Here is a 25,086-nt window from a genome sequence, read left to right on the forward strand (position 1 = left end):
AGAGGAAAACAGGCACTGGGCAAAAGACTCAGTTTTGAAGCAGAACCTGTTTAAAAAAAAAAAAAAAGTGACTGAATGCTCTTCCAGTTGCAGCAATCGTACAGTAGAAGCTGGGTTACTTTCAATCCCAGTGCGTGGCTCTCTTCTAACAAACTAACTGACTCATTGTGAGCTGATGTCGTTGTTTCATGAGGCTGAAACACTGAAGCTCAGAAAACTTGCTCATAATTACAGACTGGGTAAAGAGACAAGGCAAAGTTAAAGCTATATTTAGTGTAAAACATCACTCCGGGTGAAATAGTTTCAGTGAAAGATAGCTTCTTACCCCATGAAGGTAAACATTCGTGCACTCTGTATTTTACCTCTCTTTGGGTCAGACAGACGGTTCATGGTCAGCTGGAATCCAGTGGACAACCTCAGTATGATCTGACTGTGATGCTCGTGTTGAGAATCTGCTGTTCACTCACATTCTGCACCCTATGTCATCCTAGAGTTTTCCCCAGTTTGGTACTTGTCTCGCAGGGCAGTGGCCAAGCTACCGTATGTACTGCTGCTGACAGCTGCAGCCTGGGCTGGGCCCAGACCTCTTCGTTGGTATGTTGGTTCATTCCAAGTGTCTGTATAAATAGTGAAATGAACAGGCCAGAAACTTTACAGGTTTTTAAAGGTTATCTGTTAGACTTGGCAGAATAGAACTGCCCTTTTGGAGCACCAAAATAATTACTAAAATTGACAGCAATTACTGCTTTTCCTTGCTGGGAACTTTGTATTCTGAGTAGCTTCCAGGTCTGCACTTCAAGCTGGTTTTGCCTCCTCTGGTCTTTTTACTCAAGGTGGAACTTCTCTCGTGGTCTGAGTTTCAGTCTTGGTCATTCTGCTTTTGAAAATAGAGTCTACCCTTGCTTCAGAGCTTTTGACCTTACTTCTCCCCATGTTCTTTTAAGTAAAGTAAGTCCTTCCACGAGGCTGCAACATTTTCAAGCCCATCTAGATTTTTATATGACTTCACATGTGCTTTGCCAAAACCTTATTTTCTTTTATTTTTATCTCATCATAAGAGGTCTGTCCTATTATTCTGTGATGTGTGTGGATGCTTCTGGCTCATCACACACCCCTAGTTTTCAGTAAGTTTAAAAGTGTTTTTAATGCATGTAAAGAGTGACTATACCATAACAGCTGGCAAGTAGACACCTCAGGGAGAAGGCAGCAAAATGTGTGTTGTACATGTACTTACCATACACAGAGGTTTCTTTAGAAATACCTTTTACCCAGATTTTATTTCACCTAAATTCTGTCAATTACAATTAGGACTTCTTTTTAAAGCAGCTCTTTCGCTTTCTTTAACTAGGCAGAGCAGAGTGAAGGTGGTCTCCAAAATAACCTTTGAGTGGAGGGAAGGAAGACAGGACCCTGAGAAGTAGGAAGTCTTTAGGCGTAGGACATTTTACTTATAAATTTGGGGAGAAGTACATGCTTTTCCTCTCTTAGGAAACTGAAAACTGTGTGTCAAAGATCTTGATAGTTCAGGTTGTTTCATCCCTGGAACTTACTTAAGTAATATTTAATTGGTGCTCAAGAGGAAACTCATCAAAAGCAAGAACTGAGAATATTCTAAAGGTGGCAGAGGTTATTTGCATTAACAAAAGGGAACGGCTCACATTTTTTGAGAAAAAAGTCTAAATCACTTGTGTGTTGCCTTGTCTTGTTCAAAGGGAAATGCTTTTAAAGCAGAAATCTTTCCTGTCCTCACAACTGCTTAAACCACTGAGGACTATTAGTATCTCAGAATTTGTTTCTGCTTCTATCCTCCACTGAATCCTTTCTAATATAAAGACCTGCTGGGAAAAAGAGGCAGCACATTACCTTATGCAGCTCCTTTCACCTTGAAGTTACTGCTAGTTATCTTCCCAAATTCCATTTACAGAGAAGCAGGCCCTGGCATGTCAGTAGCTTAACTACTTATTCTTTATTTTCCATGCAGTAAGAGACTTGTTTGCCCAGTTATTAATAAGGAAATTGCATACAAAACCAAGCTGAACATTTCATGACCTTGCATGGTTCTAGAAATACCCAAATTTTTAGAACAAGGGACTTCAAGCAGATTCCCATTTCAGAGATCTGTATCTTCAAGCTTCTGCTGGTGGCAGCAAGAAGACGGCTAGCTGACAGTGGTAGAGATTTTGTTTACATAGTGCGAGCTGCAAAAGCAGTCACTTAGTCTCAGTTTATTTAACCCTCATATTTTGTTGCATACAATATTCCTTGTAGCATAAAGTTTTTAACTAAAATATAGAGTTCTTACTCTTTAAAAGGATGGATTCCGATAAAAATCTGCTGCCGTAAATTTTACGTAGTGCCACTGAGTCATAAATTTACTTATGTTGCTAGTGTCTGTTAATGCTTTCTTGTAACGGAAGGGTTCATTTTTACCTGGCTTTAGCTCAGATGAATAGATGTAGTCACTGGGGCTTGCCTTACTGTTAATGAAGGGAAACAGGCACCTTCAAGGGACAGATAAATCATACCTAAAAATAGCGAAGTTCTTGTTCAGACCTATACAAGAACATTGTTACAAAGGTACGGGTGTAGCATAAACAGCAGCAGCTGCTACTATGCCTGATACTTGGAAACTTCCAGCAGTCTAGATGTTTTTCCAGCGTTTTGCTATCCAGCAAATTTTCGAGTGGGTGGCACTGTGTAACCCTGAAAACAACTTCTAATTCTCCACTGCTATACAAACCTGTGCTGCTGAGGAGCCAGGTTTCTTCTGCAGTGGAGTTTCTGGTAATATAGGCCCTGTGTGCAGCAGATTTTGGCCTGAAGGCTACCACCACCAAGTAGATTCATGCACACACAAGTTTAGAAAATACCAGGAGAACACAATTACAGCAGACAGATCTTGAAAAAAGCAGTATTTATTTTAAAGTACAACCCAAAGTTGTATCCGTAAGAAATGCACAAGGTATCTTGTTTCTTCCACAAGTCTTGGCTGTGTGCATTTCAGTTCAACTTAAAAATGCATTCAGGTTTACAAATGTACAAACAGCACAGAAAGTGTATTACAGTCTCAACAGAATGCTCTTACATTCAGCCATTTTGCTCTTAAGGTTTGGTGTTTGTTTTATTGGTTTTTTGTTGTGGTTTTTTTTTTTACATTCTTAGAACCTGTGTTAACAAAGACAGCCTTATTTTAAAAAAATACTCTGCATTTTAGCACAAAGTGCCTTTTGATTTTAAATTAGAACTTGGAAGATAATACTGGAAAAAATTTAAAAACCCAAACCGGTACTTTTCATAAAACTATTGCATGCCAGGACCGTTTTATAGTTCAAATTGTTTCCTAAATAAAGATGGCAGATGGTAAAATATGAAACCAGTGAAATTGTTCAGATTTACAGGCTTCAGCTGCAGTTGGGATTCATGACCACACCCAAACTTTTTCAAGCTTATCTGCAATCTCACACTACCATATTGCAGGACAGACTTTAAAAAGGAGCAAGTGATGAAAGCATGACTGGCAGGGCTGGGCAGGGGGAGGGAGCAATGAGCAGCAACAGCCTGAAAATGATGTTTCAAAAAATTTGCATTCAGAATTGTATCATGACCTGGATAAGAGTTCTTTCCTTTTGCTTAACTTCAGTTTTCGTGAGGATAGTGTGAATTAGACCAAGGATCTGAACTTCTTCTTCCAATTGTTGGGCTCCAAATTCTCCAAGGATTGTAAGTCTGTCCCATGTCTTCAGCAGGATTGGCAACGGTGGCAGCAGCGGGCGCAGGAGGAGCAGCAGAGGAGTTTTCACTACCCATGAGATCAATGCCTGACAACGTGTTTGTTGGAGTGGTGAAGGGAAGGCCACTGTTGAGATTACTTGACCAAATGGAACTGCTGAATGGAGTGGTGGACCACAGGCCACTTGGGTTGCCAAGGATCGACTGCAGTAAAGACAGAACCAGGTAAGTAGCAGTTCAGTAACCTCTATTTTCACCTTGTTTACAGCCCCCCGACAGAAAAGTATCTAAGAAGCAGCAAGACCCTTCTGTCTTCACTGCAACATGGAGTTTTGAACTCCCTTTACTAGAGCTTGCCCAGAGGACCCACACTACTAATGGACACTGAATACACCTGGTAAGTGGGCTGCAGAGTGCAATTACATTACAGGCTTTTAAGCTGTTTTCATTTGAGCTTATACATCCCCATACCATTACTAATTTATGTGCTACTAGTATTCAAGCTTTAACACGCAAGGGCCAAAAAGCTCAAGCTTAACTAAACTAGTTAGAATGAGGTAGATAAACATGGTTCAAATCTCAAAAAACCCAACAAAATTCAAGTTGTAATAGAAGGTAGCAGCAGAGTCAATTCCTTGATCCTTTTTTGGCTGTTTGCAAACTTATCTCCTTGTATTCAGACATGTCTGTTATAAACTGTACATTTTCGGTGAGCCTACCTATGTTCAGCCCCACTGTACCTCCCCATATTGCCAGTATGTACTTTTTCCCCTCATCCAGAATTTCTCTAGATGAAGGGAGAGGGGACTGGAGAACTGGACATTTGTCATGGAGTTCCAATAAGTCTGTCCTGGCTCAAGACATCTGGAAGTCTCTGACAAATGGTCATAGTGCAGATGCAGGTGTTCTGCAACACATGTCACAAATGCATTTAGGATGCATAGGACAGGTACAGCAAGCCTAGAGAACACACACAGAAATGAACAAGGCCCAGGTTTTGTCAACTGTTTTATTAAAGCCCAAACAGCAGCAAGCAACAAGCAGAGGAATCTAACCCATGGTGTGGTGGAAAGCGATACCCGGAAGCAGCCAAAGATGGAGATGAGAAAGGTTAGCATAACTTTCATGCTAATATTAGCACAGAACCTGCTACATGCAGGCTTAACGCACTACATATCTCAGCACCAACAGATTTAATGTGCAAATGCTGTAAATTCAATTTGCAAATACACAGTAAACTTGATACATCCAAAAGGCAGCGGACTTGTTGAGTATGTGCTATAAGGTACAAACATCCTTATGTTTGGGTTTACTGGGTGGAGATAGGGCATCCCTTCCCAAGATCTCAGCCCTCAGATAATGCACACTAAAGGTTAACCAGTATCAGTGTACTTTGCATCTGAAGGTTAAAGTAAAAATCCCTTTAGAAAAGTAAACAAGGTAAACTCTGAAAATGTCATCATTTCAGGTTTTTTTCTCCCCTGGAATGAAGAAGATCTGCTCAGTCTAGTCATACCTGAAATTGGTTGGACGCTAACACATTACAAAAGGGTCCTGAAAGAATTTGATGCCGAGGGCTGGACAGGAGTTTTGAGCATACTCAGGGGTTAACTGGGCCAACCTCATTATGACTCTCTGATGTCACTGAGAAGTTGAGCCAAACTAGGGTCACAGTTTATTACTGTTATATGACTAAATGGTTATATTTAAGCTATACAAGTGTTAGAGTACTAAGCCTACAGCAGGAAACACTCATTCTGCTGCTCAGACACCAACCCTCACACACAAGAAGTCCACTCTATTTCCTCCTGCGGGTGAGAGCCAGGAACTATTCCTATGTGTTCCAGAAGCATTTGGGAGAGCCTGATAAAAAGGCAATTGCTGGTAAAGTAAAAGCAACCAGGAAAGGAGTGGCAGGGAAGAGTACCCCGGAAGTCAAATGCTGTTTAGTACAGAGGCAAAGAGTTATGCATAAAATGGGAAAGCAAGAGGAATAAGGAAGGAGAATGAGCAAAATCAATGCCCCAGAAACCTTCCTAGAAAAGAGAGTAACACAGAAGTCACTATGTAAGTGCTGTTTGCAAGAATGTCTTTGGCTCTTGTGCCAGAAAGGAGAAAAGGATGGATCCCTGGCCTGGTACCCGCTCTCTTATCTAGCACTTAGAGCACGAGGGTTCAGTGGCAGGAATAGCTAAGTCTTCCTCTTCTGGCTCACCACAAGCACTTGAAAAAAATCACTGTCATTAAAAAGGCTTTGAACATTTCAGTCTGTTTGCTGCTTCTTGTTTGTTAAGTGATCTTCTCCTTGAATAAGGTCCTAAAATGCCTCCCCCCCCCCCAATCAAAGTATTTAAAGGGAGAGACTGACAATTCTTCTATACCATTTGTCTGGCTTCCATCTCGATGCTTCCTGAAGCACACTTACAGGTATTTTTCAGAAGCAGCCAGGAAACAGTTTAGGAGCTAGAGAGATTGTTCTGGTTGTCCTCAATCCCTTTTTCTATCAAATGCTGATAAATCTGCCCTCCATGTGACCAAAAAGCAAAAATCTCTCCTTACATAGTTTTAGTGAGGTTACAGCTACGGTTGTAACTGCATGCCAAGGGCAGGACCAGCAAGTCTGTGTCTGTAAGAAGCTGTGTGACCTTCTTCGGCTTCCCCTACCCCTCGCCTTCCCCCACTCCATCTGAACTGCTACCAGGTGAAGTAAATACTGCTTCTTACTCACTACAAAAACATTTTCAGAAGACAAGATGAAGAATGATTTCAGCTGGCACTGAAGACAGCTGTTGCAGTCTAAGTTTTATTCTGACAGAGAGAGAGGTACAAGGATGAGAGAGCAGTGCTACAATCTGTGTAAAAGTTGTTTTTTCTTCTTTGGCTATACTCAAGATCTCCATCAAAATCAGTAGTCCGTTTAAAGGCTTCACCTTATGCTCAGTCCTTTAGTGTTTTTTCTAAGCTGAAAAGAATACATTTGAGGTCTTTTAGATAAGTCTTTTTTGACCTTTTGTTAATTTACAAGTAGGTGCAACACTGCATTCAGGAAGCAGAATCAAAGTCTGAAAGTTACCATCTTGGCTACTTTGCAACTGTCCATCGAACTGGAAGTGACAGAGGCAGTGTCCAGCCGTGGCACAGGAGCAGAACAGCTCTTTCCACAGCCCTGAAGCACAAAAGTGTGTTCCATTCCCACGTAAGTGCTGCAAGATGGTCTCATGAGAAGTATTTTTATGTGAAGCAATTTACATGGATTCATCATCCGTAAGTGAGTGGACTAATCACTCTTCGTCCAACAGCCATGTCAACTTAACTACACAGAATGATGAATATGTATAACTTCCCTTTTCCTTTATTCTTCAGCTGATTTTTTCATCCAAATTTAAAAATCCTCTAAATTAAATCAGACGGCAGATACAGAACAGGTTGGTAACAGTACTAAAACGCTGTATTTAGACTGAATACTTACTGCAGTTGTATGAGTCGGGGAACTCGAGCTTGTTGGCCAGGAGGGCACAGAATCTGTAGCTGAAGGATCCCAGATGGATGATGGAACATTACTGAATTCACTCCAGTTTCTCTGAACATCCTGCCCATAAGCAGATCGAGCTAAACCAAGTTTGCTAAAAACCTCTAAAAATAAAATGAAATAAAACTGAGTGAAATTACTCTTCCTTTTTTTTCCAAGAACCTCAGCAGACTAATACTCTTCACAGTTATTTCCCATATTTTTCTAGCAGGTCCTGCTGCAGTGCAAGAACTGAGATTAGAAAAGGTCACACAGTTAATACAGATCTCATCTCACATGGCCTACATCAGACAGTGGCTACAAAGTTAGAATCATGGTTATTAGTGGGGAACAGAGTTATACGCTTACTGTGTATAATTCAGTATTGGCCTATGGGATTTGTTTGGTTCCTGGTATTATTTACCTGAAAGCAAACAGGGAATTGGGCAGAAGCACAGCAATACTGAGAGCCCTGGCAGTTCCTCCTAACAAGTTAACTGCAGGTGGAGTAAGCGACCGTGCTGAAGGAGCCTCTGGTAATCACAGTGCTTGTTTGCCTTGCAGTGAGTGCCCGCTTCGCAGGTAACTCCTGGTACGGGAGGCAGCACTGGCTGTGCCCCAGCCCAGAGCCCATCTCTGCTATGAGAAGGAGAGGGCAGCACCAGTGCTCGCAGTTCGCCTGGTCCCTGCAGACAGAATTGATCTCAAGCATCTTACTGCAGTCCCTCAAAGTCTGGTGCCAGGTGTTGCCGATGAAGATGAAAGAACCCCACAGCAGCAGCTGCTATTGACTGCAGACCCCCAGCATTTTTCAGTAGACACACAATTTTTTCAGTAGACAGCATTTTTCCAGTAGACTTACAAGCCATTTTGCAAATGCCACATATGAAGTTTGCTTTGCTTATTACCATCTTTGGCAGACACCTTAAAAAATACTGTGCATCCCCAAACACGGTATACAAATCTACAGAGAGCATCCATGCCATACAATATAGTCTGCCTGCATCAAGGCCCATCTCAGTAGTCACTTCCGGAAAGCTTACCTAAATATTCAAATACAGGAATTAATGGCTGGGTTTAGTATGCATGAGTTCATCATGCAGCTATACCGAAGCTAGAGGAAAACACAAGAGGAAAGCAACACAGGGGATGGGCCATTGCCTCATTTATACAGCAGTGGTTTAATGCAGGCATAAAGCGTTCAGGAAACCACAGGCCCAGTGGCGCACTTTGCTTCAGGGGGAAGGATGGAGGGGAGGAAGACTAAGGGGAAAACAAGTATCAAGAAATTTTACTGAAACTGAGAAACTGCAAGTATTTCCAGCCCAACAAACACTCTTAAGAGTTTCCACTAACTCCTCTCTGGGCTGAAACACAGAATACACCGTCAAATTTTTAACACGCTTTCCTACACAGTCATCCTTTTTGGGGGCAGGGATCGGAACAGTGCCTGAGCTTAGACCAGGGGAATGGAGACACACCATTTCTTTACTGATATTTGAACACAGAAAATATTTGAAAACAAAAAACTCACCTCCAGTTAAATTAAAAGAATGTCCAAATGCAGAGAATGAGTTGAGAGGCGTGAAGTCGGGACTGCTGGGATTGCTGATAGGACTCCACAAACCCGAACTAAATATTACAGAGTAATGGGAAAGCAATACACAACTCATTAGTGCAGTAGTACCAACAACACTGACTTACTAATCTATATACAAATATATACGTACAAATGTATGCGTGTGTGCATACATACATACATATGTATATATAATAATATATATATTTAATGGGGCTCCAGAGTTTGGAAATCAGCTTGGTTTTGTTTTAACAAAAGATTTCAATGAAATACCATTTTCCTGTGTATACATGTAGTGTGGAGCGACATACTACTCTATATACAATGCTCTTTAATCTGTAGACTGAGCTCCAACAGAAACCTGAGTAGCTCGTTTGCTCAGTTTTTCAGAACACGTATAGTGCCCAAGCCATAGCGCAGGTTTTTTTGACAAGCAGATAAAATGTAGAACCACTCAGAAGGCATACGAATGCTCACACTCCAGTTTGTGGGCAAGCTTCTTGAAAATACAGATGAGTTAACCGGAACCAGTGATAAACATTTACAAAAACAAACACCACCCACAAACTTCGCTCAGCAAAGCAATTCATTTGCATATTGAAACTTGAATTCAAGTCTCCTTCCTATTCCAGAAAGGTTACCAGACACTCACTGCTTTTTACAACCGAGACAGACACGCGCTGCCAAAACATGTCAGAAATGACAGCGTGCCTTGGGGAACATGACTGAGCGCAACTGTATTCTGCTCCTCCTCAGAACGCAAAGCCCAGTGATAGTTCTGGTCTCAGTGTTAAAACTGGGAGTGAAGGATACTGCTGTACAGCAAGACACTCTGCTTGTAAACTGTTTCAAGTGACCTTGGTTCACACTCCTCAATACTGGAAGAGCCAAGGTGATTTCTCATTGTTTGGATGCACGGGGAACATAAGATTGTTGAGTTACTGAGAATGAGGGGAAGAAAGTCACCATCACATCCAGAGGAAAAAAAAAAAAAAGAACCAGAATGAATTCTGTCACTACCTTCAAAATGCCATTAACAGCTTACAATCTTCTTTTCTAGGGGCTAGGTATTTGCCAAAGAATATAAAAATTACCTGTCAGAGCCATCACTGTCACCAACTGTGTGGGAAATGCTGGTATTGCTGGAAACGTCTGTCTTGCTTGGAGAAACCTTTGGTAATCCACTGCCACCTGCAAGAATATATATATATAAAACAAGTAAAATAAAAAACCCAATAAAGTAAGAGAGTATTTGGGAAATATTCAGAAATATTTAGAACTCCAAACTGGTTCTAGTACCTGGGCTCTTGTCATAACCTGCAGCTACAGCAGCAAAAGTGGGGTTACCATTCCTGCCTGGAAGAGAAGCTGCCTTTGCCAGCTTATGTTTGGTACCATTAGGCTGCTTGCTTTTCGTTTCACTTAAAGGAGAAAAAAAAAACAAAGAAAAAAAGAAAAAAAGAGTAAGGTTTTGAACTTCAGTATTTTGATTAAAAAAGCAGCAATTCAAGTTGGCATTCATGAAAATATTAACAACAGCTCAACAGTTCATGTAATGGCACATTTTTCTAATCTACCAAGTCATAAGAAACCCCAGAAAAATATAAATAGCATGGTAAGATATGCACAGTAGTATCTGCAAAAAAGCAGTTTCCATGGGAAGAGGAAATGGGTCTGCAAAAAGGGCAGTACACCCTATGAAGCACATGTGTTGCACAAGTGTTCTGTGCTTGGGAAATCGGTCAGAGGTGCAGATTTGGACTCACTTGCTGCAGCTGCTGTTCACAATACTGCTGTAAGTGCCTCCTCGCGGCCCAAAAGCTAAAGATGCAGGAGGAGGAGGAGATGGAGAGGCGGGTGTCGGCGAGGGCTGGCGCTGTTTCAGGAAAGCATCTGCGTTCAGGGTTTGTAGAGAGAGTTTATAAAGGTTGTCTGTAGCTAGAAAGAGAAACACAAAACACCTTCCTGTAGTAACTACTTTAAAACAAAGGCTTCTGAAACTTCTGCTACCCTTTCTGTTCAAATTGAGGAATTATGACAAAGGCTGTTCCCAGCGGTCAAAGAAGTAGCTCCTTCTCTATATTCACCTATCGTTATTCAGGTTTACTACCTATTTTCAGAGAGATTGTATTGCAATAAAAGCACCGTGATAAACTGATTTGTATGGAAGAAAGAACCTTTCTAAGTGAGCACTGCAGACAGGGATGACTCTGCTTGCATGCAACCAAGAGGAAGGTGATTCGGTTCCCACACAAGGGACTTAACAATGCAACCAAAAAGCTTATAATAGTGCCCCATGCTAACCACTGCATTAAGGTGTTTTCAGTGTTTCCTCTGAAGGACAAATCATGTTAATTAGTTTCAGCGTTGGCTGCAGCAGACTTGACCAAGCAAAACCCCATCTGCTTTAGAAAGTACATTTTGTTTTCGAGCAGTAATTCTCATTTCCTCAATTTCCCCAGCGGCTTCTGAATCCTGTTCATCACTGAAGAACTGCGGAATGGCCCATGTTCCGCCTATGTGGTTTTCAAACCTCCCAAATCGTATCAGATGCTATCAATATGATGCTTACAGCAGGGGATGGGAGCACAACTATGCAGTGAAAAAGAGATAGGAAGACCTATGATCAGACCAAGCCTACCTACAGATACTCATTGCAGAAGACTAATTCTGTCATCCTCTAGCAATTACTTACAGCTGCCAGCTTTATGAAGAGGCACAGAGTCCCACTCTGGTGGTGGAGAATCCTTTTCCCCTTCTGAGCTACTGGTGTTTCCTAGCTCCTGTCCAGAACCACTGGGGAGAAATTTTGCTAATACTGATGGCCTGCTCTCCATTAACTTACTGTTTGGACCTATTGAAACAAAAGAAGAAAAGCAAGTCCGTGGACAGTAAACTGAACAGCTTTCTTCTCACAACAGACTTAGAATTAAGCACTCAAGAGGGGTTACAAACAACTGAATAAAAGTCCTGAGGTATTTATAAAAAATAGCCTCACGCTACCTCTCGTTTTGGGGAGGTTTCTTGATTTAGACCCATTCGTCAAAAGGTGCTGCGTAGATATCTTGGATGGAAAGGTTTTGCGCTGCTTGTTTTCCAGCGGGGGAGTATAAGACAATTCCAAGGAACTAAATAAAAACAGAGATCCATTTATTTTTTTATTTTTAAGCTCTCTGAAGTGCTGAAGAGGAGATTTTTTTTTTACAGAGAGGGAGAGAGAGAGAGAGAGAGAGAGAGAGAGAGAGAGAGAGATGTGCCATACGGTCATACAAAAGACTAGTCTCCTGTGGCTTTCTTATGTCAAACTTGTGTTGATCTTCAAAGCTATCCATAAGCAGAGTTTTTATTCCTCCTATATGCAACTCCACCCTTCCTAGCCCTAGCTCATTTTCTACCCACACTGCTCCGCACATTTATTAGGGCTCACTCACCTTCCAGGAGAAGCTTTCATCCTGGAGCTCCAGGATTACAAAACCTGCTTCATTATACAGAGGCAACAAGAGATAGCAACTGCCATTTTTCTACTCTGCCCCCACACACACTTGTTAGATCACACGCTCCTGATACACTATTGCCCGGAATGTACAGTATCATGTTTTAGTCGATGACATAAAACTATTCAAACCCACCACCAAATTAATTTTTCTCTATATTGTTCTTTTTCTCCAGCTATTTGATTACGTCTCTCAAGCTTTCTAGGGAGGAACTATTTTACCCATTTCTTGTGGAAGAATTCCAAACCAGCTCTCATTGCAGCCTTTGAATACTGACATATGTAATGAACTTGTGATTTATATAATAAAGGAAAGTAGATAATGGTAAGAATAAGTAACATAAGGAGGAGACTTTGCCAGGCAATGTTTTCAGAAATATTTTGAAGAAAATTAATTTATATTGACTACTAATCCCCGTTAGTCTAGTATTAATTACAGCAACAGGGAAAACACAAGCCAATATACCATGCCTCAGTTTGGTGAAGTTTACTTTTGTGGCACTTGGATACCGATCTGATTTCAAAATTTCAGAACACTATTTCAGAATGAACTAGATACAGTAAGACTCAGGTTCTTCATTTTTCCCCTTTCTATCATCTGCAATCAACCAGCTGCCAGTAAGGGAAAGGGACTGGCAGCAGCAGCAACCTCCTTTAATAGCATATCCAAGACTCTGGTCTTACCCTACAATACAAAAAAGGAAATTGCACAGCTGTAATTTCACAAAGGGAAACTAAAGGCACTCATGTTAGCGCTGGCTTACTGTGCTGCCACTAGAAGCTCCTGTAGAAACATTAACCCTATTTTGTGTATGTGATACCTGTTAGAAAAAGCTTAACATTGCTTAACCTGATTTTCTTCTCTGGATTTAGTTCTTATTTATGCACTGTATTCCCATTAAATAATTTATTATTTACAAGCTTCAGATACTCCCTGATATCAGGAAGGAAAAGGAAGCTGCTTAAAGGTATCTGCTGTTGGCATTAGCCAGACTGGCAGCCACAACAGTCGAACACACAGATTTTTATCAATCCATCTTCCCTTCAAGCACGATGCTTTCTCTACTAAAAAAAGCTTTGTTATGCTTACCTGTTTTTCACATCTACAGGGATTTCTTTCTTGATACTTGTTAGCAGTTTTTTAGTTTTCTGTTTTACTTGGACTATTTCATTTTCAGGTTTTTCTGGTATAACTTTTCCCTTTTGTTTTTCAGGTTCCTATAAAGGACATTATAATAACATGTTAATATTCATGAAAAGTAAAGTCCCTCTTGCATCACAACATACGTAGTATAAATACGGCTGAGGAAAGAATGCTATTTGAAAACATGAGCATTTTCGCAGCACAGAAGGTATCTTTTTACTACTTAGTGAGTAAACCTATAAAATGTGGTATCTGTTTTTTCCTACTTGGAGAAGTAGAAATCAAAATATCTAGCAAATCAATGTGCTTCAAGCAGATCTGATGTTTGCAAATACACAGCTCCTCAGGCCACGGCCTCCGCGTCTATTTAAAAAGATGCTAGCTCTTGTACTGAGACCTATACTGCATCTGTTGTACGCAGTCCAGGCCGTCTAAAACAGACTCTTCAACAAAGCAAAGAATATGAGCAACTTCACCATTCAATTTATTGGGGTTTTTTAACCACACTTCTAAGACTTTCTGAATACAAGTATACCGTCAAATAGCCATCCTGAAAAAATCAAAGGTGATTTTCAAATGAAAACTTACTAAGCCGTAACTTTTAAAATATATTACATGGATTTCTTTTCTTTTTCCCCCCAGCTAGAATCCCTATCTTTTCCAAAGTTCAAATTTAAGACATGCCAAAATTTAGGCTTGGTTTTCTTCTCTTTGTGATTACCTTTGCTTTGTTTGGTTCCCTAGCACATGCTTTAGGACAACCTGACCACTACACAAATTGTTAGAGCTTTAGTTTATTACCTAGAAGCATGTAAGCCAAATGAGTAAAATAAAGGTAGGGATATTGTCAAAGGCAAATAAGTTAACTACCTGCTGGCAAGTTACCACCAGTGAACTGACCCTTTATAACTGATGAAATGCATGGTTTCAGCACACACCTTAATTATCAAGTAAAATTAGTGCCCATACTTCGGTGTTTTATTCTGCTAACAGAACAGGCTAGGAGCATGCAGAGAGACAATTACCACAATGCTGCTGACTACTGGTGGCTTATTCAAGCCACAGTCATTCAGGCACTTTCAGTCCTGAGACTACATGATTCAAGCATGTTCACACTCATAGAGGAGCAAATTTTATACAGAAGTGAAGGCAAGGATTGGGAAAGATGTTTTTTAATTAACATTATTCCTTTGTGAGGTATTACAGTATATGAAAGCTGGGGGTGGGGTGGGGGGGAAGAGACACTATTTCTGCTCTAAGAGGTGACACACCAGCTACACCAGAGCCCCCTTTCATGAGCAGTGCCATACCTCTTTGAGAAGTGGTTCTGTATCTGGGTTGGAGGTTTCGGTTGTAGTTGAAGAACTGTCATCATCTGCCAAGGAATCCTTCAGTTCGTCCTCCTGTTGCTTTCCTTTCCCTCTTCTATCCTTTTCTTCCCGCTTCTTCTGTGGCTTAGCCTTGCGCTGAAGTGTCTTCCCTTTCCCTAGGGAGATAAGGATGTTTCAGATTCTCAGCAGCAGTACTCCGAGATGGGCTAATTCACTTAATTTTAAAGGCTAACCCACATGATTAAGCCTCTGAGGTTTGTCATCTGTTACGATACACCAAACATTTACAGCCACTTCACACCAAATGTGAGCAATAGCATCAAACCTGAAGAACCCTCATCTCCACTGTCATGTTTATGCTCCTGAGCCCTACCTCCATTGCCCCTCTGTAGACAGTGGGCACCTGGCTACCTATAATTCTTCTCTGCTCTGTTCCTGGCATTCCTTTTAAACACCTTAGAATCCAATTTGACAGTTTCACCATGTAAGACTAGATCTAAAGATGAACTTCAGAAGTTGGTACAAGCTTTATCATCCGAACAAATGAAGAACAGAAATTATTAGCATGCTTGTCAGTTAAAAAAAGAAAAAAACTTGCAATAAGACTAGAGTAGATAAGAAAAAAAAAAATCACTAATAGTATTTGTCTAGCAAAGATGTAAAAAAAACAAACCCCCAAAACCTGAAATCTCACACTCAAGTATACTTTCTCCCTTTGACATATTTTATTTTTTCAGAGTGTACTATTCTAAGGGGTACGACTAAGCTGAATGTAAAATAGCTTGACTTGACACATTAAGTGTTACTGCATCTCAAAGTAGGGAAAACAACGTGTTAAACACTCCAGGAGATGTTTAATCAGTTTGCTTGAAGCAATCCACATATAAATAAATAATGCTACTGGAACAATTGATTGTTTTTCCTGCCATTTCTACAGGTTAACTGAAATGTAGTATAGTATAAGTTCAAAATGTAGAAGTTTAAGAACCTTCAAAATCAAGCCAGAGGTCCTGGCTTGCAAAATAGGCAGGATTAGGCTCCTGGGGAGTAAAAAAGTTATCAAAAAAAGCATCAATGCAGAGAAACTGTGCACGCGTGTGTGTGGAGTCATTATCCTACCATCGCCTCTTGTTATTCTCTTACAGGATGAGAGCATTCACAATATTCTTATGTCTTTCATTAGAGGTAACATAAGCCTTTACCAGTAAGACCTTTCTTAGATACTGCCCTTCAGACTAAGCATTCTCATTTATAAGCCACACAGTGCCTGCCTGCATACAGCTTCCAGGATGGACATAATAGTTCACTCATGTAAAGCTGTGCTAAGTAAGTGGATTCAGCCCCTCCTGGGATTTATACCAGCTCAAGTCAGAATTGAGTCTGGAAGCACAATGATAGCTGTCATATTTCATTTGGCAAAATGTTCCTCATGGAAAGTTTGTACCAAAACATGAATTTGCCTTCGGTATTTTGGCAAATACCTAATACATCTCAAAGGGCAGTGCCTTCAAAATTTGTTTTTTTCAGACTTAATGTTTTCAGTATCAAGAACAACAAAAATATTGGAGATAAAATACTCTTTTTAGTGTGAATGCAGGTAAAAGTGTAAATACAAGTAAATCTTTGTATGGAAATTTTCTAAAGGTTGGCTTCCAGCTTACTGGGGGTATTCTGGTTTTGCCTCAGAAGGCCCCGTTCTAAGTTTTGCTTCAAATTTAGTCTACATTCAGGATTGCTAAACAGTTTAATGTTCATCATTAGAAAATCTACGTAAAATGTTATGGTGATGAAAATATAATGTAAAGCAGCTGTTTAACAAAAATCTAACGTAGCCTCAACAGCAGTCTGCTAGGACTGAAGTATTAGGAAACTGAAACAGAAGACTATAAAGACGGGAATCCTGCACAGGATATTATGCCAGCCACTTTTAGTCCAGAAGCTGCTGCTTCTGCAAATGTTTGTGACTAACTCTAGCTGTTTATCTAAAGACAAATATCAGTGTGTGTGCATGGATTCAGACAGATAACAGAACTTCCCCTATGGTTTTACATTTTCAAAGAGGGCAAATGGAAATGGGCAAGTTTTATTTGATGCGCTGAGCTTTTGTGAGTCAAGTTATGGTTTACAGATAATGTTGGGGTTTTTTAATAAAGCTTGTCAAAAAGAAGTCTACATGCATAAGTCTGATTTATTGATCTGAGACGATGAAGGAATAAAACTATCTGGACTGCAAAATATAACATTCAAAATACATTTTGCAATACAGAGTATGTTTATTTAAACATATTCTGTATACCACCATGTCAAAGCACAAATGATGCAAAGCCTCTGTACTAGGAGGAAAAATGTGAATTTATCTGCATGAATTTGTAATGAGGAGAAAGTTACAAAACAGGAAAGTAATGCCAAAAAATGGAACCCATTAAGAACTAAGTATTTTATCATCATTTAAACAGCTTTTGAAATTGATAGACAAATCAATAGAAGACCCATCTAAGAAAATGCATTTAAATATAGTTGAAAAACTGTAATCAAAGGTGTATCAACACTTAGAAGCAGCTATTTGCTAAGACAAGCTCCCGGTACATAGACTGCTAGAAATTGTTATACTTACAAAAATGTTAATATAGGTACACCACGTTATTTGGATCAGGAATATGCTTTTGAAACCAAACACAATGGTCCCCACATACCGTGTAGCAGCTGCATCGTATAGCAGTATGAGTGCAGGAGCTGTTTTCCTTTTAAGTTGAACTACAAACAGAAGATGCACTCCAGAAGTGCTCCCAGCCCTTTCAGGCATTCAGTGGATCAGTCCACCGTAAATCCACTCAGACATGCCCCATGAGGACACTGCATCCTCGCTACCAGCCATTTTGCTTTCCAGAGCTCCAATACTGCGCTATTTGCTAACATAGACGCTGCCTATGAAACCTACCTACAGTCACGTCATTTGCTGGAGTACCATTTAACCTTTATGAAACGAATAACTGACAAACTGGTCATAATTCTCTAAATTCCCCCAACCACATCCCCTTGTCTAAACTAAAAGCAAAAAAGCCCAGAAATAAAGTAGCATATTTCAGCAGGATCCCAAAACCTCTCATCAGAGTCTCCACTTTGAAAGTCCAGATGCATCATCACATCCATTCTGAACTATTTAAAACTTTCTGCTCATTACTACGTAACAGAGTGAAGTGCATGATCAAACAGTGCAGTGCGTGATCAAACAGATGCTTCAGGGTTTACATGCCTTCCCACCATTCATTTTCTTAACTTAATCTCTAATAAGCAACACAGTATCAGTACTGTTTATGTACAATGGTGGTGTTAGAAAAAAGTGAAAGATCACTTAGAAATAAACACATTAAGATTAAATTTATAACCACATAACTCTGGGACACAACTGAAATGGCTAATACAAAAAGCATAATTGTAAGTTCTAATCTAACAAAGGTTTTATAAGAAGGAAAATAACTGACATATCATTTTAAAAGTCTGAATGTAACTTACTGGATTTCATACATTAGGTATTTTAAGCATTAGACAATTGAGAAGATGCATAAACAATTCAAACTCAACTCTAACCTCATGCAAAGATGAATGCAACTTATAAACACAGGTGCCATATACGAATTTGCTGACCGCCTGACATCAAGTACCTTCTACAACTGCAAGCCTGGGCATGAAGAATTCCATTCCCAAATAATACCACAGGGGTTTACAGCTCTCTCTTTCCTTCCCGTCTCAGTTTTCGTAATACACTAGGACAACTTCCTTTTCCTTTCCTCAACTCCCAGGCCCCACCAATGGTGGCGGTGGGAGGGATGGATGCTAACCCAAAGGCAAAGAGGCAGCAACCAAAAGCATCTTTCTTCTTCAGAAGGTCAGATGTCTAAATATTCACACTTGCTTTCATCAAAATGTTCCAAGAATTTTGCAGGAAGAATCACAACCCAGCATTGCACAGAGAACTTCACTGCCATAAAATAATGGAAGTGTTCAAGACACAGGCACATGCAGCATGGTAGGCAACAGCTGAGAAGCTATCACTTTCCATGCTATGAAAACAGGACCTTTACAGTTGATTAAATCTTGTTCTGTGGCTTACTTAATGAATCATCCTGTTAAAAAAAGCAGAATTGTATTACCTTTGTTTTTTGCTAGTGGAGATGGGGGCTGCTCTGTAAACACATCTGGGGAAGGGGATTCTGGGTGGTCAAAGTCTTTTTCCATAGTTTCTATGAGCCCAGTGAGATCTGAATCCTCTGAGCTATGCCTTCTGCTGCTGGCACATTCACCATGAGGCGGGCTGAGAAGCGGTAGCTGTGGCAAAGCACTTTCAGTCTGTTGCTCTTGCTGCTGCGGCCCAGATGCTGGGGGTTGCTGGAGGGGCTGCTCTGCCAAAGGTGGTGCCTGCTGCTGCGGCGGCTGCTGGTTCTGCCTCGTCCCCTTGGCCCTTTTGCCTGCGGCATGAGTCTGAGCTGTGGCACCTGAATCCAAGGTAAAGGGGCCCGCTCTGTTCACTGACTGCACGGAAGCTGCTTGTGCTGAAGTCCTATTAGGTATGCTCGAACTGTTTTTGGCTTTGATGTTTTCAACATCAGGTGCATTTCTATTGCTGTGAAGGTGTGCTGTTGCATTGCATTGTTTATGATTCCCTGCACTGGATCGTGAAGACGAAGTGCCTGCTCCATAGATCCCTCTGGATGAACTGTGATTAGAATCTGATCCGAGCGCATTCAAGCTGGAAGAACAACAAGTGTTTAAATATATTCCACCAGGTTTCTGTTCTTCCACGTGAAAAAAGAATCACTATGTCCAAAAGAAACCTTGAACTACACTGTTCTTGGCCTATAACCAATAAAAATGCCTAAAACTTGTCGGACAAGTCAGTAGCCTTTACCATTTCCTGTTCACTTGGTCGCTGTGCATATGAACAAAAACACAGTGAAATGATAGTCAATGTATATGTTGGAGGGAACACTGAAAGGAGAAGACCTTTTTTTAACTTAAGACACCAAAGGTAGGAACTTCCGGCCTGCAATTTTTCTGCAGTCTATACCTTTCATTTTTGAGAACATTACCAGGAAACTTGACAGGGTTTGGTTTTGGTTCTTTTGGTTTTTTTTTTTCTTTCTCTTTTTTTCCAAAAGATGAATATTCCTCACAATCACAAAATCCATCTTTTTATCCAAGCCATCTTTTTATAAGTAACTGGGAGGATCTTTATTCATTTACCTGTTCTAAAGAGCAGTATTACTTTCTTACTGGCCTTGTAACTAAAAAGGGGAAAATATTCCACAAAAACCCCAAACATATACTTACTTTCCGTCAGATGAAATTCCAACTATTCTCCTGAGATCAAGAGGCCTTCCCATATCAAAGGGAGGGTTTGAGGCCTCAAAGGACAAGCGTCTCCTAAATGGTTCCCAAATTCCTTGAGCTTCTAGATAGGCTGTTCCAATCACCAAGAGAAAGAGCACACTGCAGAGAAGAGAGGCAGTCATGTAAGTATTTCTTAGTTTTGAGCATTTTAAGGTTAATGAATCTAATCACACAAGACAAAAAGTTTCTATCTTCTACTGAAAAGCTGAAAATTGCATCCAAACCACAACTTTGTCTGATAGAAACATAAAATACACAAGTCTAGCATGATATACACATCACTAACACTGAGAATGGAAGCTAGATGCAAGTTTGACATGCAGTTGCCAAGAATATTAATCCAAAAGAAAAAAAAAAAGAGATCTAATTAAAATGGCATCCAAGTGGTCAGCAGCTCTCACAGCTCATTGGTGCAATTCCATTTTAAAAGCAGAAACCCTCTGCAGAGAATTCTACTGCTGCTCAGAGATGTAAAATTTAAGAGCATTATTTCAAGGAGTTTTACAACTAACTGCGTCTGCTGCAATACCGTGTTTAAGAGTTCTCCACTTACATAACGCACTGCAGTGAACTATATTTTTGAATGAAGCAATAAAACCACTGCAGAGACCTTCATCACACTGCTATCGATTTCATCTTCTAACAGGTGGGAGTTTCGGGGGGAGGAGACACAATGATGATGACTAAAGCTTGCCTTGCCTATTACCCTAGAAAGTTTATAAGAAAAGAACTTCAAATTAGCAACTTCAGTTTTTGTTCTCCCCCCTGTTCTGCTGCCAGTTTTTCTAAGCCAAATGTATGACAATCAGCATCAATTCACACAAAAGGATGAGATATTTCTTGCTTAATTTTAGCTAAAAGAATCTAGTCTAGATATCATCTTTTAAGTTTTAACTATCACCAAAAATACAAGCAACTCTGGATACTAACTCAGCTGTTGATAGCGGGTTATCAGTGCTTTTTTCCCTGCCCCAGGGATTAAAAAGGATTCTAGATGCATAACCAGATGGCAGAAGGTAGGAAAGATAATTTTCACCCAAGATGTTAACAAGCAACAGAAAAGTTAAAGAAATAGGGAATTTTTTCAGACAAGCTTACAGAAACTGTTACTGAAAAAAGTAACACTTGCTTGGGTGCCATGCCATTGAAAGTGGAATTACCTTTGGGATGTAAGGTATAATCTCTTTCACTTATTAATTGTAATCCATGATGCTATTTGAAACTTTCACAAGACTGATACCAACAAGAGCATCACATCTCCACCACCATGGTGCTACACAAACTTGGGATTTGGTGGGCTGGGCGGGCACTCTTCCCCCTCAAGCCCACAGCATTCCCCTCACGGCATCAGTGCTGGTCTCCACAGAAGTTGTACAGGGGAGGCTGCAGCAAAAGGTCACCTTGAGAGCTTCTCCTCCTCTACCACTCTCTGGGTAAGGACTCTACTCCCTCTACGTAAGCCAACTTTGGCTTTTTGATTAACAAATACCAGCTTTGAAATGAAAAACAGAACAAATCTTGTTTTGCGGTCTTTTTAATTGCACTTTCTGGTTTTGTTGTGGTGGTGGTGGTAGCAATGATGGTTTGGGTTTTTTGCTTTTAAAAAAATATTATTGGGAAAAAAACCCCCAAAAACCACTAGCCTAAAGTGTTCATGTCATTTAAATTACAAAACAAATTACTGTGAGGAACACCACACAGTGGGGAGTAACATGGTCCAGACACTCAAGAATGATCTTGGTACATCCCTCTTTCCCCTCACGGTTTTATCCTGGAGCACACATATGCCTAGTTGGTAAATTCTTCACAAAAACGACTGGCCTCTTTGTCATGTTTGTACATATCCTATCAAACTGAACTTCAAAACTTGGAGCCACAAGTATGGTAACAATCCAAACCAATAGTCATTTAGGGAAGGCAACAAAAAATGCCACCTTATTGAATTCAAAACATGAACTAGACAAACTCCTAGAGTTGTTCATTCCTAGAAATTAAGGATAGCTTTGCAACAATATGGAAGTATTGTTTTAGTGGCAACTAGCAAACCCCTATGTGATGACATGCTAAAAGTTAGAGGCTGTGCACAGGATCCTTCAAATATTATGGAATAGTTACATTGGGACTCTTCTCTAGTTTGCTGCTAAGAAGGATGTTTTGTACTTGTAGGAAAAAGACATAGTGTGGGAAAAGATTAGTATTCTCTCTTCTTTTGTAAAGTCTAATTAACAAATACAGTATGTATAAAATTATCCACATAAACTACACTTAGGAGCTGACAAGCATTATTCACTCTGTCAATAAACTGAAGAGAAACTAAGCTTATAAATTTCTAGCAAATATAGAGAAGAAAATCACTTAAGTACTTACTCAGCACTTTCCTAAGTAACGCAGTGTTAGTTAGGAAACAAAATTTCCTAAGTAACAGGAAAATTTTCCTAAGTTTCCTAAGTAACAATGCATTACTTCGGAAAGTGCTGAAGAGTCAAAAAAGAAAATGAAGCTGGCTGTAACTTTATCTTCTCTATTTCTTTTATCAATCCCTAGAAGGAAAGACAGCCTAACCAAACATTTATGTAATACAGTACAGCAAAACGGAACAGCCAGTATCTTCACATGAAAAAAAATGCAAGAATATGACATATCTGTGATAATGCGTTGGATTTGCAGCACACAGAAAGACCACTTTTTCATCACAGGCACCTACAGCAGCAATCCATCTCACACTAAGGTACAAGCTTAACACCAATGAAAAAGGAAAACAGCATTTGTTGTTACTGTAAGTTTCTATGCTAGGGTTTTCTCTGGATAAAGGCAGTGGGGAAAAGTGTCTTACATCCAAGAAATGAGCAGGGACACATTGTTTATAACCTCAGGTTTCAAATAAATACAGATAGGTAGAGGTTAGACTAGGAAAATGCACTGGAATTTTCAACTCATATTTCAACCCCTTATAGCTAACACGTGTCTGTTTGCTGAGAAAAAAGTGCATTAATATGCTACTACGTAACCTCCGAGAGTGCAGTGTTGCAAACAATGCCCTTCAGGTTCTCAGAAATCCCATTATTAGTATCACCAGTTGTCTGTCACATACAAGTGGAAGCAAAGTTAAATTCACCCAAGGCATCTGCTGAGCTCATTACAGTCACTGCCTCATATATCTCTAAAGCACAATACTCCAGAAGGATTCTTAAATTTCTATGGGAATTACACAGTTAGCAGTGCTTTAATACCTAATTTGATTCAAGTTTAGCTTAATTATTTATCAAAAAACCTACACATTACCAGGGTTAACAGGAGTATGTATCTCACTTAAGGAAATAGGCCCAAGCAAGAACTGTGTTACTTTGTCCTCAGTTTGAGCAGAAAGTCAGTACTCCTCAGCCTTAAACTGTTCACAGTCAATCCATAGGAGCGTTTATTAATTTGTTCTCCTCTTTGACCTCACGCTATTTTATTTTACACCAATAATAACATGTACTGAATACATATACACTTCTCTGTAACCTGTATTCAAGCAGTGGTAGTTCGTGCACATATATGCATAACAACAAACATATACACACTACCTCATTATTCCTGAGATGATTATGTACAGTGCCAGTTCCCAGTTGGGCCTGGGTAGTGCTTCTGCACACGTTGCTAACATGTGATATGGAAGGGATGCATTCAAGATAAATACGAATTCAGAGCCTGCTGCAGTGATGAATTTTAATTCACGTATGACTCTGGAAGCAGTGAAATCAGGTGTAAACCTGAAAACAAAGTAAAGCACATTATAACTTTTCATATGAAAAGCATGAAAGTTTGAGGTAATTTGTATTATTCATAAATTAAAAACAAAAACAAACCACCTCCACCAATTACTGCCATGACCGGCATCCCAATCAAACGTTTGTAACAAACTAATAATCATCCATACAATTAGCCTAAAAATACTTATGAGTATCTTTCAAATACCTCAAGATTTGTTTGACTAATTTCATAATTTTCAAAAACATCACCAGTATGTTCCTGTCTCATCACAAACTAAGATTGCTGCAGAAATACTAGTGAAGTTTCAACCACCTGCAATATCTTGTACATCCTCTTGCAGAACAGAAGCATCTTCTGAACTTTTTAGACACCATATTCTGAATAGTTAACTTGACATCCAAGCAGCGTTAAAAGATCAGTGTTTGGTACAATAAAAACTGACAGAACTAAACAATCATTAAGGCAACAGACAAAATAATTCAAGACTAAAATGCTGTGCATTACAATAATAATCTTTCGACTAAAGGCTCTTTTCTACATACTGCAATGCACCAAAAACTTATGTAAATCTAGATCTCATGTGCATTCACAACCCAAATGAAGGAAATGTATAAAAAACCATATAGTAACGCTATCCAGTAAGTATAACTTACTGAGTTGGAATAGTAATAAAAGTAATACTATATTCAGTCATGAAAACTGGAAGTTATTTAAAAAGTTTGCAAGAAGAGAGAGAAATGTCATGTTTTAGGTTATATTAAAAAATCCCAAACACTCAAAACTTAAGTAAAAAATCTTGGAATTTAACCAACAGTTTTCCACCGAAACAGAATTAGGTATACAGAATTCCTAATGTAAGACTCCATTTAGATGTAAGAAAAACCACTTACAATATGACAATGTCTTTAGAGGCATTGGCACTTAGTGCAAACTCATGACAGTTAACTACTTTAAATCCATATCCTTCACACATATAGCCACTGATTTCCATAGTTTTCACGTTAATCTGCAGCTGCCCTGTATTTTCCACTTTAAATGTTCTTCTCAGTGTGAAATTCGGTTCTTTGTATTTCATTTCTAGAAACAAACAGCAGAAAGTGGTTAGTGTTGTGCTAAACAGATATCCTTCACTATATTCATATTTTACAGCAGAAGAGAGTT

General features: G+C 39.7%; 1 protein-coding gene across 1 annotated transcript in view; it reads right to left on the minus strand.

The window, feature by feature from the left end:
- Positions 1 to 2,899: 2,899 nt before the first annotated feature.
- The window catches only part of TMEM131 (transmembrane protein 131), a 103,793-nt gene continuing 81,606 nt past the window's right edge, over positions 2,900 to 25,086 (minus strand). The window contains 15 exon segments of the mRNA XM_059815445.1: positions 2,900 to 3,659; positions 3,661 to 3,933; positions 7,199 to 7,362; positions 8,772 to 8,869; positions 9,911 to 10,007; positions 10,116 to 10,237; positions 10,583 to 10,754; positions 11,512 to 11,670; positions 11,820 to 11,944; positions 13,400 to 13,527; positions 14,764 to 14,939; positions 18,936 to 19,531; positions 20,113 to 20,271; positions 23,739 to 23,924; positions 24,816 to 25,002. Coding sequence (XP_059671428.1) covers positions 3,588 to 3,659; positions 3,661 to 3,933; positions 7,199 to 7,362; positions 8,772 to 8,869; positions 9,911 to 10,007; positions 10,116 to 10,237; positions 10,583 to 10,754; positions 11,512 to 11,670; positions 11,820 to 11,944; positions 13,400 to 13,527; positions 14,764 to 14,939; positions 18,936 to 19,531; positions 20,113 to 20,271; positions 23,739 to 23,924; positions 24,816 to 25,002 — 2,714 coding nt within the window. The 3' untranslated portion in view covers positions 2,900 to 3,587.

The sequence above is a fragment of the Gavia stellata genome, chromosome 1, assembly GCF_030936135.1.
Source record: "Gavia stellata isolate bGavSte3 chromosome 1, bGavSte3.hap2, whole genome shotgun sequence".
Lineage (NCBI taxonomy): Eukaryota > Metazoa > Chordata > Aves > Gaviiformes > Gaviidae > Gavia > Gavia stellata.